This window comes from Ailuropoda melanoleuca, chromosome 6 (assembly GCF_002007445.2).
Source record: "Ailuropoda melanoleuca isolate Jingjing chromosome 6, ASM200744v2, whole genome shotgun sequence".
NCBI lineage: Eukaryota > Metazoa > Chordata > Mammalia > Carnivora > Ursidae > Ailuropoda > Ailuropoda melanoleuca.
This window is the reverse complement of record NC_048223.1, coordinates 79,910,327-79,930,180: the sequence shown is the minus strand read 5'-3', so window position 1 is coordinate 79,930,180 and position 19,854 is coordinate 79,910,327. Positions and strand designations below refer to the sequence as shown.

The 19,854-nt window shown below is 44.6% G+C and overlaps 1 protein-coding gene across 26 annotated transcripts in view; it reads left to right on the top strand.

Moving 5' to 3' along the window:
- KCNMA1 (potassium calcium-activated channel subfamily M alpha 1) overlaps window positions 1-19,854 on the top strand; it is a 712,564-nt gene that overhangs the window by 622,750 nt on the left and 69,960 nt on the right. For all 26 annotated transcript variants that reach the window (XM_034662731.1, XM_034662737.1, XM_034662736.1 and 23 more), the window contains 3 exons: window positions 10,278-10,401; window positions 14,415-14,639; window positions 18,278-18,470. In XM_034662731.1, the coding sequence (XP_034518622.1) occupies window positions 10,278-10,401; window positions 14,415-14,639; window positions 18,278-18,470 (542 nt within the window). The remainder of the gene's footprint in view (window positions 1-10,277; window positions 10,402-14,414; window positions 14,640-18,277; window positions 18,471-19,854) is intronic.

Here is a 19,854-nt window from a genome sequence, read left to right as displayed (position 1 = left end):
TCTTTGAGGAGCGTAAAGTAAGATGGGTTAGAGTGGGTCTCTGTCTTCAAAACGATCACAGTTTAATGTAGGAGACGGGCAAACATATAGGGCAAAACAGAGTAGAAACAGCTTGGAGATGTACTAGCACGGGCTGTGAGAGCAGAGAGGGCCGCCATTACTTCTGGTTTGGGAGGCTGAGGCTGCTTTGTGAAGGAACTTTCATTTAAATCTAGCCCTGGATGATGAGGCAAATTCTCTAGTAATATCAATGCCTACCCTTGTTCATTGTTTACTGGGGGCCAGGCATCGTTCCAAGAGCATTATGCCTGTGAACTCACTGAATCTTAACTCCAACTCCACAAGGAGGGATTACACTTTCCCCCATTTTACAGATGAAGAAGTTGAGTAACAGAGATGGAAAGTCCAGTGGATCTACTGAGTCTTACCCAATGAGGAAGATTTGAACCCAGGTGGTTTAGCTTCCAAGCCCATATTATTAACTCTTCCATTGTTCTGTCCAATGGAGGAAATAGGGAGAGTGCTTAGGCCATAGTAAGGGGCTTGGTGTGGCTAGAGCAAGGGATCCTTGGAGAGGCATAAATAGAGTTGGAAATAATGAAAGTATTCTTGTACCCACTCATGAAGGCCTTTGCCTGTCATAGGCACTGGGAAACCTTTGCAAGTTCTTGAGGAGACAGTGTTTTGGGAAGATCACTGGTGGCAGTATAAGGAGAGGTGTAGAAACAACCCTCCATCAGGGAAGCCTTCTGGAGACACACATCATATAAACAGAGAGGTGTGAGAAGGTCCAACCAGCCCCAGCCTCCGCCAAGGTCCTTTGGTGCCAAAACACTCAGGGTCTGTTGTAGGATAGTGGTCCAGAAGTGGGCCACAGTCTTCCCAAGAAGGACACATGGCATTCCGGACATCAGTCCATGTTACACCTGTTTCTCCAAGACCTAGGAAACTTGAAGTCAAATAGAGGGCCCATGAACCATGAGGATTCATGCAGGATGTGTTGGGTAGACAATTTACCAAAGTGATGTCACAAGACCCAGAAAATATTAGAGATTGGCTGTTTCCTTAATAGGAGGGGAAATAGGATTTGAGGAAAACCGATTAGCCTCTTGGGCATTTACTGATCATTAAGTGAAATAAACTCATCTGCTTGTTAAGACCCATCCCTCTCATTTGACTCATACCTTCCATGGGGTCTTTTTGTTAGGACTGCCAACTTGAAAGGTTCTAGTAATAGAAAATGGCAAGATGTCCTGAGCCCCGTCAGAGTTGGGAACAGAACGCCACTCTCGAAGCTCCTTCCAACTGGACAGAATAAAGAAGGAAGGCAGGGACAGCTTAACTAAGTATATTCACCTCTGAATGCACAAACAAATAGCAAATGACAGGCCCCCACGGGACTGGAGAAGAAAGAAATAGTGGGGCTCATCATACCAGGGCTTGGGGTGGATTTGACACAGGTCTCTGGACAAGTTGCACACTCAGCAGGGGATCATTATCCCATCCTCTCCTTTCAAGAGCATCTTGCACGCTCTCCTCGAGGACCGAAGAACATGTCAGTCCTCCCAGGTTGTCTCCCAGACATAAAGGCAGTAATTTCCTTCTTCCTTTTAGAATGGTGGCTGCCTAACCAGAGATGATGTATGAGGTGGCCGTAGTTCTTCACTGTTTACTTGTTAGGCAGGAAAAAAGATGTAAGTAGATAGAGAAGTTGAAAGGGACTCTGGTTGCGGCTGAGTGGCTAGAGCCTGGCCTGAAGGTTTTGTCAAGGTGGCTCTAGGGATGGCCATCTGGTGGGAGAAGGGGGTGGGGTGGGGAAATGGGGGAAGCTGTGTCTCGGGAGAGATGCTGAAAGGATGAGTGAAAGTAGGAGCCAGAACCAAAAGCCAGTATCCTTCCAACATAATAGGAAATAATAAATGAAATGCGCCCCAGAATGAGGCAGATTATTTATGGTGCTGAAGACCCAAATGTGAGCCCCTTTGAGGAGACTACCTGAGACCGTCTTCAGCCCAGCCAAAGACTCACTTGCATGGCCCTTCGCTCTTGAGCATTGCTTTCAGGGACTGAGTTACTGACTGCCGTATTGTCTTTTATGGAGTAGAAGAGGAAATGAGGAGAAAGGAGGGTAGAAAACTGAATTATAAGTGTATTTTACAAGAATTAATATTTCATTTGCCTTTTTAAAGAGGATTTGCTTTATTTATTTCAGAGACAGAGAGGGAGCACGAGCAGGGGGAGGGGCAGAGAGAGAGAGAGAAGCAGACTCCCCGCTGAGCAGGGAGCCCAATGTAGGGCTCGATTCCAGGACCCTGGGATCATGACCTGAGCCGAAGGCAGATGCTTCACAGACCAAGCCACCCAGGCATCCCTAATTTGCCTTTTTTATGATTGTTTATTTGCTGATTAACTCACTGGAGTGGAGTCAGCAAGAGAGAGGCATTAGCGTGGCATCCAGGTTGGGAGCCCCATCGGGTGTTGACACAACCGTTCAGGTTCCAGAGAGTCACACAGAGACAGTCAGGATAGGCAACTTGCATGTGCTTTTGTCATCAGCCCTCTAATTCTCCATTTGGATGGGGGGCAGGACTAGGGTGAGCCATAGGAGGGGCCTCCTAAATTCTGCACCTACACCCTTCACTTGCATCACTCTGGCCCTGGCTTTGCTCGAGAGAATCCTAGCCTTTCGGCTTGTGGGGTGCAAACAGTTGCTAGCTCTGGTAGAATTGACTCAAACCATATAGTTTCTCCATCTGGACAACATGTTATAGCAGTGGTTCTCAAACTTCAGTATGCGTAAAATCATCGAGAGCTGCTTGTTAAAACAGCTCGATTCAGTAGGTCTGGGCTGGACTTGAGAATTCACATTTCTCTCAAGCTCCTAGGTGATGCTGATACAGCTGGTATGGAGCCACACTTTGAGAACTACTGCTTCCATGAGTCAGAGCAGCAAATGAAGCTTGATGTCATAGGGGCCCTTTTTGCAGAAATGTTCAGACTTGACAATGGAACACTAACTAGTTGCTTCATTAAGAACACCTGTCTTGACCACCGTTGGCCATCAAACAGAAGTCTTCCCTGCTGACCAGTGACAGCAGCGGCTCCAGGCACACTCCAGATGGCCCGACGTGTTAAAGTCATATTTTCAGAGTCTCTCTTTAGATCAAGATGCCCTATTTCAAATATAATCCCTATAAAGTGTTAAACTGTGCAAGAGCCTTGGTGCTCCACAAAAAAATTGTCGCAAGATAACAGAGGTGAACGAGCTATCACTGGGCACATTTTCAGGTCTCCATAAAAGGTCTGGTGAATTTCCGTTGACTGGGTTAAGAGTCAAGAGATTAGAGTCAGAGACTAGAGATCGTTTGTCAGCTCCTCTCATTAGTTGGTTGTTTATTGAGGATATACTCTGTCCTCTGCTGGATTCTGGAAATTCACCAGCGAGTATGATAGGCGTTCCTTGCCCTCAAGAAACTCAACATCTAATGAATGAGACAAAAATGCAAATTATTATCTCAGAAGGAGCATCTCTCACTTCTGTAGGAGCTCCGAGGAAGGGCAAACAGCTCCTGTCTCTGGTTATGGGGAAAGACAGCTTCAGGAGGAACATTTGGAACAAAGCACGAGGCCTCAAAAATATCCCCGTAGTCCCGCAGTGTTGACATGATAGATATACTCCATAGAATTAGTCTTTGCCACTGGGACAGACCCCGCCGAGGGCTGAGAAGTTCTCCCACATTTTATCTGGCCTCCAGTTTCCCAGGGAGACCACTGCAGGGTGGGCCTCAACCTAACGGGGATGCTTGGAATGACAGGAGAGGTCTTACGAGATGAGAAATGAGGCCCCAAAGCTCACACAAAGGACGCAATTCAAAAATCATGTTGTAACTTTCCTCTTTACACGTTATTTTTTGGTCTTGTTTACTTGTACTTTAATGTAAATTTCTGAAGGCCAGTGTTGAACCCACTGCCACAGAAAAACTGGGATTTGCTGTATTTGCCTGTAAGGGGAACTGTGCTCTTTAAAATATAATACTGGCTTCCCCATCGCAGGTTTGCTAGAAAAGGGATTTGTGGTTTTGCTTTAGGCACTTGTCTTCAAGGCAAGCTTTTTGTGTTGCTGCTCAGGCAGAGCGTTTAGTTCACGTCTTCAGATTAATTGATGGCAAGTGGCATTCCTTGCTCTGCAAATCCTCAAAACAATGATCTTTTATTCTTTATTTGAAGTCAGGCATGCTTAATTTCGAGCTGTGGACTTTGGAGGTGTGAGCTCAGATTCGAGAAGCATAGATATGAAAAATTTAACTCACTGGGGCCCCTTGGTTGCTATAAAAATGTGGGTATTCCTGAACGGAGCCTTTAGATATTGGGACATGGCAAAAGCTCTCCCCGGCTTAATTGATTATTGAGGCTCTCCTTAGCACATTGTCCTGACAAAGGCTCATGGGGTAATTTCCTACTGATTATTCACACAAGCTGTGCATTTCATGAATGCCCCCCCCCCCACCCTGTGCTGGTCTGCCTGTCTTTGCAGGTCCAGGCACTGGGGTTCAGGGCTCTGCAGTGGGGAATGAATGAAATCCAGCTGCCTCCTGCAAATGGGAGGGGGCAGGATGGGGCCAAGCAGCATTGGCTTCCAGTCAAGACCTGTGTGGTCAAACCTTGCCTATCCTCTCACTGGCTGTGCTGCCATGTTACTTAACCACTCTCTTTCCCAACCACTCAGATGGCTAATAAGAGTAGAAATTACCTGTTTCACTGGGTGATATACACAAGTAATGAATCGTGGAACTTTACATCAAAAACCAGGGATGTACTGTATGGTGACTAATATAATAAAAAAATATTATTTAAAAAAAAGAAATTACCTGCAAGTGTTACAGTCATGAGTAGATCATAAAAGGGAGGTAAAAGTTTCAGCCTTGCAACATTTGTAACAATTCAACTCATGGTGGCTATCCATTCATAATAGCAATTTTAGCAGAAATAATTGTAGTAACCCTATGTTTGTATTATTGAACTGCTCTGCCTTTACTGTCTCCTTTCATAAGAGCTACAAATACATGAGTGGGCTTTTAGCAAAGTATAAAGAACGATAATAATAGTAATGGTAATTGACACTTGTTGAGGGCACGCTCCGTGTCAGGTTCTATGCTAGGGGCATGACGGGCTTTGCTCATGTAATCCCTACATGGGATCCATTAAGTAATGATGGTGATTAACACTCTCATTTTACAGATGAAGAAATTGAGGCAAGGCACAAGGTGACAAGTAGTAGATGAGCCAAGACTTGCAGACAGATACTTGGGTGTGGAGCCACTGTACTATGTCGTCACTAAGGAAATAGGTTGTTTCCTGCCCTCAGTGATGTCCACCCCCAAAACATCCCCTTTGCAGAAAGACTCTTGGTTGAAATGAATAAATTAACTGACTGGTGCCCAGGCTTCCTCTTTACTTTGAATTGGGTTGTCATAGGTATCAATCTGAAAATGTGGATGCAAGTTAAAGACTAGAGAGAAGTGCCCTCTTGGGCAAAGCACATCTCATTGTGTATGTATGTTGGGGTGAGGCAGTGCTGGCGGCTGGAGGATTTGCCCAAACTCTTTGATTAAGATATTGTGTATTTCTGGTCTGTTTCTGTGAATTCCAGAACTGGTGGCAGGATGTTTTTTCTCCCTGAAACAAATAGGTGAGACTGAGGAGCAAGAAGGGAAGCTGGGGTCTCTTCTAGAGACTGATACCTGGTACATTGTGCCCAGTTGTCAAGGTGGACTGTTGTATGAGTTTCCTGGGGTGGCCATAATAAAGTAGCATATACGGGGTGTCTTAATCAATAGGAATTGATTTTTCTTGCAGTTGGGATGTTGGAAGTCCAAGATCAAGGTGCCAGCAGGATTGGTTTCTTCTGAGTTGGTGAAGCAAGGCTCTGTTCCAGGTCTCCCTCCTTGGTTTCTAGATGGCTATCTTATTCCTGTGACTTCACATGTCTCTATATGTCTGTATCTAAATTTCCTCTTCTTCTAAGTTCAGCAGCCATATTGAATTAGGGCCCATCTGAAAGATCTCTTTTTAATTTAATTACCTCTTTAAAGACTATACCGTCCAATCGCATCCTGAAGTACTGAGAGTTAAGACTTCAATATACAGACTTTGTGCGGGACAGAATTATGCTCATTTAGCAGCTATGCAGCAGATAGACCTCACCTCACAGTGTTTCTGTTACCTTAAAATAATGCATGTACATAGGCTCAGTTGTAAATGAAAAATGAGCCTTGAATCAATTATAGTGCGTTTTAGAGGAGTTGAGATTACTTTGTGAGTTGAGGAAATGCATAAAATAATTAAGATAGGAAAGACGATATCAGTATTTCTCCTTAGTTCCAACTAAGTGGTCTTTGAGGAATTGTCTGAGAATGTTGAATGTGGCTCTCTTAATCATTTTGTAAACAAATGATGCTGGGGTGCTTTGTTCAGGGAGGTTTCTGGTGGACTTCCTTTCCAGGTACAACAAACTGTCTGGTTCTTTTCCTGGGCCTCCCCTGACCACAGCAATGTTGGTTGTTGTGCTCAGTGGAAAATGCTCAGACTTTCTTTTATTGATGTGAACTCCATCAACCTCAGTTTAGAAGCGGGAGTTCCTGTGGCCGACTGGCTCTTCACTGTTCACCTGTGTCAGAGACCTCTGCAGTTTAAGCCAGTCTAAACCACTTGAAATCACTACAGAAACAGACATGGTAAAGAAATTCATCCAGTCTGGCCCAAAGTAGTTATGGAACCTCGTGTTGTTGGAATGAATCATGTTCTAAGCTTCCTTCCAGATGGTAGAACCAGTGGATGAGGAATACTCATGGTCTTTCATGGAACACTAAAGTCTTCAGTCTTTATTTCTTCTTCTCTCCCAGCTTTGCTCCAACAACAACCTTTCTTCAGTTACTTAGTGTCCTCTGGCCTTCTGATGCCTAGCAGTGGCCCAATTTTTTCAGAATCCTTCTAGCCACCTCTTTCTCAGTGAGAGAACAGTGCTTCAAACCTTGAAGGTCTTCTAGGTTCACCCAACATTTATAATGAAATCTCTGTATCCTAGTTTTTCTAGAATGTCTCAAATGATGAGAAATCCACTACCTTGGGAAACATGTCATTTTTTTTTAAACCCCCTTCCATTTTTATAACAGTCTTTGTGTTTGGAAGCTTGATTTTTTGTTCTATCTAAATTCCACACATGGTTCCTAGCCTGCTCTCAATCAGTCATATGCAATCAGTGGATTCCATCTTGTATTTGATGACCACCATTGCACATCAGAGGACAGCTAGCGTGCCTGGCCTGAGTTTTCTGTACCTCAGGTTGGACAATACTATAGCTAACATCACCAACCATAGTTTGGGGTGCCAACCTTGGACTCATGTGGGCCTCAAGTCTCTGAGTGGGTCCTAATGGCTGCTAGTGGATTGACACTAAAATACGCTGAGATTGTGCCTCACCTTTCAGGGATCAGATGAAATATTCCCTTCTCTGGGCAGCCTTCCTTAATGTTACTCAAATACCAGGCAATTAACAGCTTCTTTCTTGGTATTCTCATGCCACCTGGTATGCTATAACACTCATCACACTGTATCACAACTATTGATTGACATTTTCTCTCTCTTGCTATATTATGACCCTCTCTTTGACTAGGGACTGCATCTTAATCATCAAGGTAGTCTCCATTCCTGGATCAAAACAGAAAATTTGTGTTTATTGTTTGCTTTGATGATTCAAGAAATCAGAGTTCAAAGTCTAGCTACCGTGGCTGGTCAGATAAGGAAATATCTTTCTTTGGGGAGATTTTTAATGGTCCTCAGCTCATTCCTTTGAGGACAATCCTGGGTAATACATTTAAATTATCCAGACCAGGGTGAGAGGCACGTAGGGAGTACAGAGTGCAGCATGGCATACCACTGAGACATCTCAGATGCTTCTGGATATTCCAATGCCAATCGTGGTTTGTAACCCTCGTGTCAAATTAAACCTGAAACTAATACAACATTGAATGTCCACTAGACTTAAAGAACAAATAAGATTTTTTAAAAAACAAAATTATACCTGCTTTCCCCAGACCTTCATCCCAGTTAGAAAACTTTTTTCCTCTTATTGAGGAATAACTGATCATCAGGCTTATTTATTTACTTTTCTAAGAGTAGGGTTGGAGGCATGAGGGGCAAGTTTCAGACCTTCTTGAGATAATACTCCCTCTCTCACCAATAAACTGGGCCAGAGAATTTGAAGCTGGCTCTATTTCTTCAGGGAAAATTTGTTAAGATCCTCTTGCAACTAAAATATGTTCTTCTAGGGCTGGGAAGAGTTCATTCTGTTCATTTTCTAAAATCTCTTCTCTTTGGTGCTTTCTGTCCACCTACTGATCACAGACGGATATCTATAAAAACTATTAAAGATTCTTCAAGGATGAAAAAAAAATCAAAAGTTGTTCTTGCCTTGATCTGTGACCAGTTCTTAGGAGCAACTGCCTTTTTATTTTAGCATTTTTGACCGAGTTCGGGATTTGAAAGGTGGCCTGGTGGTTTACAACACCTTAAGACCTCCCAACAGCTCAGCTACTGAGATGCTATTCCAAGGTGGATTGTTCTTCTCCTTTGAAGATTAGATGTGACAGTTCCTATAGTAATCTAGCATGTTTGTTGAGGATAACTTGGCAGGATTGCCTCACACGGTATTTGTCATTTGGTATTGCCTAAAAGTGAATTCTCAGGAATAAATAAATGCAGTGAGAATTTTCCCATCTTGTGGGGGTGGAGTGAGTATTGGAGGGGGGGATGTTCGTGATACATATCCTGATATCCCGAAAGCTTAATTCTATGTCTGTGGTTCATGTAGGAGAGCTTCCTGTCCCACTTTCTATGTAGTGGACATATACATGAGAAGTATCAGAGAAATATCAGAGGGAGAAATACTAAAAACTAAGCAGTCACCCGCTGATGCTTAAAATAGACAATTTAAAGGGTAAAATCACTTTATAATAAGCTTTTGGAATTGGAACCTATTTATATTTCTACCTTGAATTGGTGATATTATTTAGGGAAGCTCGCTCTCGGGCAAGGACAGCTAGGTGTGTATGCCGGGGACATTGTCCTAATTATATGCGGTCAATGTTGTGGAAACCTACACGACCTCCCCAAAACTGAGATATGGAATCACTCTCAGAGATGGAATCTGGACAGTGGATATGGCCCAAGATGTAACAGTATGTCTCTTATGCCGTGAGCCTGTTAGGCCTGCCTGATTGTATTGTAATTCCTGAGGTTGTCGGTGAGGCCTACCAACCCACTGGAGCCGAGGCCTCTGGAGCAACATCTTCCCTTCCCACCAGTAAACAAGGCAAGACAGTGAATTCAAGACAAGTTTATTAAGATGCGTCTGAGCTTGAGCTCTCGTCCCAGGAAGGCTGCAGTTGGGAGGTGCAGTGGGGGTGGGGGAGACCGTCATTGGGTGGTGAGGGCAAATACAGTTGTCAAGACAAGGAGAGAGGGTGTTGTTTAGTATTGAAATCATGTATTCCAGATGTGGGCATTTGGTAGTCAATCTGCTCTGAAGTGACATGCTGCTGAATCTTTAAAGGGCTTCAGCCGGGGAGAGCAAAATCTGATTGGGCAAATTGCTAAAATATTTAAAGTGCAGCCTGTTAAAGCTTTTACTGCGAAGAGCATCACGTCAGAAGTTGTAGTCAGAAAGAGCAAGTAATTGGCTTTCCATCCTCATGCCAGTCAGTCAGCATGAGGCTCTATTCCTATTCCTTCCTCTTCATTGCCAATGCTAATAACAACCCTTTGGTGTGAGTGAGTGTCTCTGTGTGTGTGTGTGTGTGTGTGTGTGTGTGTGTGTGTGTGTATGCAAGCACACACTGGGGAGATTGGAGAGCTGATAAAATGAGAATAGGAGGGAGAGGTGTCCATGAAAAGAGGCTAAATCCAGAAAATGACATGAAAGCCATTTTAGAGAAACGGGAACAGGAGGGAAAGGCAGAATTACTCGTTCATAAAGGTCGCCTGCCTTTCCAGGTGGTGGTGGTGGTGGTTGGGGCAGTTGTCTTTCAAAGAATGGGTTCGACAAGCGAAAGAATGGCCTCGACAAGCGAAAGAACGGCCTCGACAAGTAAAAGAATGGCCTTCAGTGACAGCCACTTCCTGTGCATCTTTCAACTCCTCTGAGATGTAACTCAGGGGGCACTTTCCATTTATAATTTATTGCATTTTCCACTTAAGTTTTCTTGTCCTTTTCTCCCCAGGCATGACCCCTTGTTAATTCCTGGCAATGATCAGATTGACAACATGGACTCCAACGTGAAGAAGTACGACTCTACTGGCATGTTTCACTGGTGTGCACCCAAGGAGATAGAGAAAGTCATCCTGGTGAGTGGTGGGCCACAGAATCTACACCATCCACTTTGGTTCCAAACAACCATTGCTAGGAATGAGGCTTCCCTAACCAGCTGGTGGGAAAATATATTCCCTGGTCCTAACTATTTTTGATCATTAAAATTTGGGACAGAGATTGAAGCAACTAGAACCCTCGATGGAATATGAACCAAGGATGGAATTTTTAACCTCTGAATATTTATTGGCTTGTTACAATATGGGGCAGGCATGTGCTGTGCGCAAGGTATCATGGGAGGTGGTAGGTACATAATTCCTATGGATGTGGCTCTGCTTGACCTCTTCACACTTCAGTTCTCTTATTTGTAAGAAGATGAGATGAGACTGACCCTAACTCCTAGGTTGTAGCGAAGAGTAAAACCCACAGGGGACTCAACGAAGTTACTTATTATTATTTATTATTATTATTATCATTATTATTATTATTAATGCCAGGAAGAGATGTGAATGCTACCAATAAAATAAACAGTATTATTTGTTTATAACAATGTCTCGTCTTCTTCTAGATAATAACCTTGCATATTCGGGATCCTTCCAACACATGATGCAAAATGCATTTGCTGGTGATGACAGTGATGAGCCATGGGTCCACCTCGTGCAGGTGGGGGCTCAGAGCCCTGTTTCGTGGTTGGGTCATCTCGGTAGCAGCAGTAGGCTTCTTCCATTCTCTCCTAGGAATGTCAGCCTAGATAGCAATCCATTCTACTCTGCGGACTTGTCCTGTTAACAGCTTTAGGTTTTAATGCCCACATCGGGTTCCCTATGGTTTATTGTCCTACTAATCCATGAAAAATGGATTAATAATCAGGAAGGTCAGATGCCTTCTCGTTGCAGATTGCTGTGTCCTGCTTCTTTGTGTCAGCCAGGAAAATCCCATCATTTCTAGTGTCATGGCCGCCCTTCTTAGAAAGGGGCTGCCCCAGTTCCTCAGAATGGCTTTGTACTCTAATTCACTAGATTTTTCCCTGTGTTTTATCTGAATGTGTGTATGTGTGTGTTTTTCTCGGTTTAATTATAATCAAGCAATTAAGAGCCAATACAGGGTTATGCTAGAGGCTGTCTTGGAGGTGTGAACGTTGTAGACAAAAGCACAGAAAGTCAGAATTCTCAAGAAACAGCTATTGTCCAATTTACCAGGAGCGCAAATGGTTCTAATCACGAAGGTACTCCGTGTATTTACATTTCGACGTATTCACTGCGCTCTTGCCCTGTTGATCCAAACCCAGACTGGCGTTACCCATCTGTGGCAGGTAAAGGCCTGGGTAGCATATCTGGAATTCAGGGTTTTAATGGCTTGCCTAAATTCCTGAGGAGGGTATGGCTAATTGGCATCCAAACAAAGTCCCTTTGGCATGAAAGAGTTTAGGGAAGTGAGTTACTTCTTCTGTCATCTGAAAAATAACATCATTTAATGAAACATTTATAACAGGCCATTTATGTGCTAGGCACTGCTCTTGTGGCTAGGGGGGACAGCCCCTGACAATGACTGCAGTCATAGAGCTTATGTTCTAGGGGAGACAAAGAGAAGATCTCCAGGTAAACAAATGAATATAGAGAAACATTTCAGATCCCGATACAGTGCCAGGAAGACAATCAAGGAGGGCCATGGGCTAGAAAGGGACCAGGAGGTGTTATTTAGACAGTGTGGGTCCAAGAAGCCTTCTCCAAAGTCCCATTGGAGCAGAGATGAGAATACTCAGAAGAGCCAGCTGTGTGAAGATGCTTTGGGGTTGCATGGACCCCGTGGGTGCAGGACACTAACTGCTCTGGGGGATAGAAAATATGAAGTGGCCTCAGTCTTGAGGAAATGATCATCTAATTAGAAGACATAAAATATAACCAATATATAGCTAAGTGTTCTGAGGCACAAAATGCAATTCAAATCTAGGGGAGCAGAACTAGGATGTATCTAAGTGGCCAGGGAAGTCTTACTGGATGCAAACAGATTTTGCTTTGAAGGGTTTAAGGCCATTAAGACCCAGTTTGGGTTAGGCCTTCAAGGATGTACTGGAAGCACAAGATAGTTGCTCTAGTGGGTCTTAAGCCTGGCAGAATCAGACTCTCCGGGAACTGGGATCTCGACAAGATTCTGCAGGTGATGTTATTATGGCCGGTCAAAGGATTGGTGTTTCGGTCCCCAGAGCTAAGCTCTTGTTGTCAGCCGCTTTGCTAACTGGAGCCTTACCCACCTCCCCATGTAGATTTCCAGTCCCCGCTCTGGACCCAGTTTGTATTCCTCAGACTCATTGAAGAGAGCTAGGCGCCCAGGTGACCAGGCCAATTAAAAGCAATTAGAAACCCCATCACAGCATGTTACAGACTGGTTGATGATCCTCTGCTGGGGATATGTAGGCACTCAGACTTCCAAGCAGCCAAGATAACTAACTCTAGGTCTTCTCCATGAAACAGTGATGTGGGATGTTGACTTCCCAGTGGGTCCTCCTTGGTCACTGTTTCTAAGACGTATCTTACAGCCCGTCTTAGGTGTTCCTGTGCTATTGCAGAGGGAAACCGATAATGGTGACAGCCCCTGATTTATTCTAATGATCAGGGAGTGAAAGCTAGCTTCTCCTTCTCCTTGGGGGTTACTGTAATAACCCTGACATTGTCGTGAATTGTAATATTGGCATTTAAACAATCAATACGCCGGTCAATTCTAGGGATTAAATCAAGCAGAGTTTGATATGTGCGGTGGACATTAATATGCCTCCCCGAAAGCATTGTAAGCCACATGGGGCCATCCAGGCATGCAGTGGGTGGATCAGGAGGAAGGAAGGCAAGAATGTGAGGTATTGGACAAGAAGAAGGAGTGGAAAAAGGCCCACTAAGTGGCCTCTTGTGTTACTCTCTTCACTAACACAGTGAGCAAAAGGGTGGCAGTGGCTAACCATTTGCATGGGAAACTGGGGTCCTCCATTCACCGGGGTGGTTTTATTCATTCATTTGAGATCAGCCCTAGGCTTGGGGGAGACATGGGCTTATTGCTCTTGCTGATCGATCTCTCGATCCTTTTAATTGTTCTTTGGGAGTCTTCCTCTGATGACTTACCCAGGTGGGCCTCTCCAGGAATGTCCCTGGAAACCACAGAGCAGCAGTGGACAAGGGTCAGCAAACTCTTTTGACAAAGGGTCATGTAATAAATAATTTAGATCTTGCGGGCCGTACGGTCTCTGTCACAGCTAATCAGCTCTGCTGTTGTAATGTAAAAGCAGCCATAGGCAATACCGAAATAAATAAGATTGGCTGTGTTGCCGTAAAATTTTATTGGAATTTGAATTTTATGTAATTTTCACATATTATGAAATCTTCTTTTTTTTTTCCCCAACCATTTTAAAATGTAAAAACCAATCTTGCCTTACTGGCCATGGCCAAACAATAGCAGGGTGTAGATGAGATTTGGCCTGTGGGCCATAGTTTGCCAGTCCCTGGCTTAGGATATCATGTTCTACCTACTGACGTAATGATGTAGTGTGAAATCCCATTGGTGAGCCCAGAACTCACAACTCAAACTTCTCAAGCTGAGACTAGCATGGATCTTACCATTTTATCATCATTTCAGCAAGAGAGCCAGAAAAGGCAGCTTATTTTATCAACAATTTCATGGAAACTAAGATTTCTCTTGCTAAACAACATAAATATTGCTATTCCCTCTTATTCCCCGCCCGCCCCCCCCCGCCCACCACTAAAAATCACCAGGAAAGACCACCGGCTCATATGTATCATGGCATAACTTTCTTCAATCTTTGTCAAAGAAGGTCATGTTCTGTGTGGATTTATGTTTATATATACTTATTCCACCAGTATAATGTGTATACACGTACTCAGATTATAAATATATATGGCATGTCTGTAACACTGATGAAATAAAAATAAAAGCACATAGTAAGCACTCAACAAATGTTTGTCTTTATGAAAGGGATTTGTTTTTAATCCTTGCCACAACCCATGAGGTCTTTTCTCTAATGCTGGTGCTCTTCTCCCTGTTGCAGACTCGAAGTGAAGCCGCCATGACTGTCCTGAGTGGCCATGTCGTAGTCTGCATCTTTGGTGACGTCAGCTCAGCCCTGATTGGCCTCCGGAACCTGGTGATGCCACTCCGTGCCAGCAACTTTCATTACCACGAGCTCAAGCACATCGTGTTTGTGGGCTCCATTGAGTACCTCAAGCGGGAATGGGAGACGCTTCATAACTTCCCCAAAGTGTCCATATTGCCTGTAAGTCCAAGGTCACATTAGTGATGCTTTTTCCTTCTTTTCCTTCACAAAAGAAAATCCCAGATGGATATAATAGTTGTAGCTTTGATCATGCGTCTGCTTCTTCATCTGGTTATGGGCCTGAGGACTCAGCCCTTCCCCTCTGCTCTGTCTAGGAATAGCTAAACCCTGGGAGACCTTATTAAAAGGAATTTGCAGCCAAGTTCAGCTGCTCATTGAGCATGAAGTTAGACTGGTATCAAATGCATTACCATATCAGTGTCTCCACACTCTCTCTCTTCCTACCCAAACCTAGTGCTTGGAGGTATTATGATGCTTATAGCCGAATTATTACTTCTATCATTTTATTTATGACATTATTAATGCTTCTGTAAATCTTGATTGTGCCACTTTCTGTTATTTACCAAGTGAATTTAACAGAGTTCTTTCTTTATTCTTGCTGTATAGAAGGCCAACCCCTTCTGCTGGCCACTCCCTGCCTCCCATTCATTTAGAAGCCTAGCGGTGTTTTTGTGGGCTCGTGTGTGTGTGCACGTGTGTGCATGGGATATTCTTAATTTAAATAAATGCTAGGACTCAAATCTAAAAGGAACAGTTTGAGACGCCAAAATTTAGTGTAAGGATGTGGGATATATGATCTGGGAGTCATCTAATCACTTCCTAATCATTAATCAATGTATTTTTCATAAACTTTTAACCAATTACAGATTTAGTAAACTAGTACACTGATGTATTAAACACACGTAGTTAAAAATAGTCACCTGAAGATAAAAAATCTTCTTATGCATAGAAGAACATAAGCAGATATATACCTTGCTAATTGCAGTCATGATAGATTTTATTATGTATTTCCACCATTGTCTTCCTACACGTGCTTTTCTACATGGTCCCCTGGGGACACATGGACTGAGGTGTAAAAGTATTTTGTAAAGGGCTTATTATTTTGCTGGGCTACATGAGTCTGTGTGTGTGTGTGTGTGTGTGTGTGTGTGTGTGTAGATGCACGTGTGTGGTGTATGTGTGAAGTGTTGAGTGTGTGTGTAATGTTCGGTGTCTGTGTGCATGCCGTATGTGCATGATGTGTGTGCATGCATGTGTGTGTGTTTCCTTCTGTGTACCCTCCCATACGTGCACTCACCAGTTGGTACGCATATGAATAAGCTCTCATATTTGCAGGTCCTTTTTAAACCCTCCAAAATTTAGCACAGTCAAGCACAATGTATTTGTACAAAATGGGCCTTCATCTTCGTCTTCACACATTTCATTGTTTAAACTGTGCTCCACATCTGGAGCCGCCCACAGAAACATGGTGTTTCTACGTAGGTCATTTCTATTTCTTGAGTTTTGAAATCATGTGTATACAACTGTGCAGGGATTGTCTTATATCACAATTACGGCTGGATTCCCTACACGGTGAAAATTAAAAGAATATGGATGTAGGCAATTGAGGCTTATGCACTGGCAAAATGATTCAGGAAGTTGGTCAGACATAATTATTTTGTACCAAGAGATCCCTGGAAAAGAGGGATTCTTCTCCTCTCAAAAGATACTGCTCCAGAGCCTGGAACAAGCGGCTTCCCAGCCGCACGGCACTAAATGCCTCTTCCTCCATCACATCACTTTGCAACAGTATTTTGGGGGCTGAGAGCAGAATCATGACTCTCCCTGAGTCATAAAAGGCAGTTGATGGTCTCAATCTGTGCAGCCAAGTTCCGTCAGCTCAAAGCCCCTTGTCCAGGAGGGACAATGCAAGGAAGGCATTCAGGGATAGCTGGTGGTTGGCAGACCCTCTCCCTATACACTCAGTGAGTTGGAAGCAACTCAGATCTCCATGTAGGCAAAGCAGAAGCTGGATTCAGGCTGGGGAACTAAGTATGTGAACTCCAAAATGAGGCCATATGGCCCCTGGGGAGCCCTGACATGGGAAGGCCCGATCAGTTCTGCTGTGATCCCTCCCAGGGACACAGAGCATGTGGAGGTCACACCTCCCCCTGTAACACTAATCCTTTCATTTCACCCGAGCTTGCGCTCTCTACCTCTCTGTCATTACCTCCTTGTTCTGTTTTTTATTTTCCCCCACTGCTTTTTGTTGTTATGGGATTAAAAAAAATCTGTTTACTGGCTTATTTATTTTTAATTACACCGATAATATACAAATACATTCTTGTTATAAAATATTCAAACAAGACAGAAGTATGTAAAGTCAAAAACAAACTTTTTCCTTTATCCCCAGTCTTATTCTCCTCCCTAGAGGTAACTACTATTATTAGTTTAGTGTATATTTTTCTTGAAATTTCTCTCTGAATGTACATGCATTTATAAGTATATTCATTAATATATAGTTTTATTTTGTGGGTTTCTTTTTACATAATTGAAATCATACTTTTTGAATTATCTAGAACCTAGTTTTTTTGTGGGGTTTTCCCCCCCTCACTTATCCCACTATTTTAGAGATCCTTCCAAGGCTACCTACATGGAGAACTGTTTTGTTCTCTTTACCTGCTGCATAGTTTTCCTTTGAATGTATGTCCAGTGGTGTATTCAACCATCCCTACGTTGTTGGTCAATTAGGCGATTTTCTTGTTTTTTGTTTTTGTTCTGTTAGGGAGGGCAGGAGGGAGTGCAGAGGGAGAGGGAAAAAGAGAATCTTTTTTTTTTTTTTTAAAGATTTTATTTATTTGACAGAGATAGAGACAGCCAGCGAGAAGAGGGAACACAAGCAGGGGGAGTGGGAGAGGAAGAAGCAGGCTCATAGCTGAGGAGCCTGATGTGGGGCTCGATCCCATAATGCCGGGATCACGCCCTGAGCTGAAGGCAGACGCTTAACCGCTGTGCCACCCAGGCGCCCCGGAAAAAGAGAATCTTAAACAGGCTCCATGCTCGGTGCAGAGTCAGGTATGGGGCTCGATCTCATGACCCAGAGATCATGACCTGAGCTGAAACCAAGAGCTGGATCCTTAACTGACTGAGCCACCTGGGCAACTCTCTGGCTTTTTTTTTTTTCTTCCTGAAAATATGCAATAAAATTATATGACTTGAAGCTTAACCCCTTTCCCCCTCCCCTTTGCAAGATGCACATTCCTTCCAACCCTCCCACCTCCTCCAGGTTGAGCAGAGCCATCAGCGCCCCCCAACCCCCATCACACCGTGCTCACTGGCTATTTCCCTGTGGCTGCACTGGAGATTCTAGTTGAAGCTGCTGCTTTTGCCCAAGACAGAAGTGACCTGCTGTTAAATAAACAGGCGTTTGAAACCCACCCCCTCGTTATGTTCTGAAAGCCAGAGGTTGCCACAGGACAGTTTCTTAAATCAAGACAATTTCCAGGCAGGAAGAAGATGTAGGACCTGGCATTATTCCTCTCCCTCGTTTGTTAGCAACGGCTTGATTGAGTGTGGAGAGCGGGCCTGAAAGGCCGCCATCAGCACTGACTACCCTTTAGATTAGCACACAGCTCCTATTCCCTTGAATGTAGTTAGGGCAGCTTAATGTCAAGGCATAAAAAAGATACTTGTTAAATAATTTCCCAAAGCTCTGGCTCAATCTTTAATTTGTTTTTATTTTTCCCCCCTCTTTCCCTCTCGTCCCTCGGTCTCACTTTTGCTGCTTCTTTTTTTTTTTTCTTTCCTCTATGCCAAAGGGTACGCCATTAAGTCGGGCTGATTTAAGGGCCGTCAACATCAACCTCTGTGACATGTGCGTTATCCTGTCAGCCAATCAGAATAATATTGATGATACTTCGCTGCAGGACAAGGAATGCATCTTGGCGTCACTCAACATCAAATCTATGCAGTTTGATGACAGCATCGGGGTCTTGCAAGCTAATTCCCAAGGTAAGGACAGCCTGTAATACTTCTCTGCTGTGCCTACAGGGGACAAGGGCTGGCAAGAGGGATATCCTTCACTCAGTAATTCAAAGAGGCTCACATCAGCCTGCCTGGCAGTGAAACCCGCGGTCGCTGGGATGGCTTTCAAAGGGGCATCTGCTGCTGCTTCTTACCATCACGGGAAGCAGGCTTGAGACCTGAACACCCACACTCAGAGTAGGCTGCCATCTCGGAGAGGAAAGAAGCCTTTAAATTGCCACCCCCTCAGTCTTCCCAAACAGCAGCTTGATGACCGGGGTCACCTGCTTAATGTCAGGCACCGGAAAGATGCTGCGGGAACAATTCCTAATGTGTCTCTCCAGTATATATTTTTGCCATTGACGTACATTACACTTTGCCATTGTTATTGCTGCGCGGGGGTGTTCAGCTTTACCCTGTTCTATGCTGACCTACGGATGGTGACCGCTGGACAGTGGGGACGCTATGGACATGAGAAGTCATTTAGGAAGAAGGGATGCTCATCGGGCCACACGTCCTCGACAGGAGGCACGACAGTTAAATGACGCACATCTGCCTTCTCTGCTCTGCCCCCATCTTCCTTGTCATTTTCTCTGGGCTCCTGGGCAGATAGCTGCTAGTCAAGGTGTCACCTAGATGTCGCAGAGAGGCAGCCCAGCCAAACCTCGTCACAAACCGCCTCACTATTCAGGGCCGCGGCAGGGTGCGATGCGAGGCCTCAGTGCAGGCTGGCCGTGAACTGCAGGGTCATTGGCGTCAGTGCTCCACCAGATGGGTGGCCCTGGGGGTCCGGTGGGGGCCTGAAGCCCATCATTCCAGGACCGAAGGTGGAGGGAGCACGGCCCGTGAGAACTAGAGTGGCCGGGGTGGGGGGCGCCATCTTACCGACGGGAGAGCTCAGCTCCGTCATGCCGCCCAGGCATGGCCTTCTGTCAGCTCAGCTCAGCGCCACCGCCTTCCCACAGCGGCTCAACAGCGCAGCAAAGCTGGGAGCAGCCGTTCCCAGAATCCTCTTCTCTGCACAGTTTGGGGCCGCACCTGCCAAGGAGAGCGGGGCGCAGGGATGAGATCTGGAATTTGGAAAAGGCAAAGAGGCCTGGGTTCTTTGGAGGCAGCGGCAGCCCAACCCTGAGCAGATGCGAGGTTGAAAGCAGCTCTTCCGGGAGCTTCCTGAGCATCACCGGCTTTGCTGCTAGGGACTGAGGGGGTGCTGTGGCCTTTGGTCTGCAGCCCGGGAAACTTCCACCTCGTGTTGAAGTGAAATGGCCAATGGTGGCCTCTTCGACTTTTGTTCCTACAGCCCTTCCAATGGTTGCGTCAACATCTGATTTTCTTCATACTTGGAGTAGAGTGGCTTCCAGTCGTTTTTTAT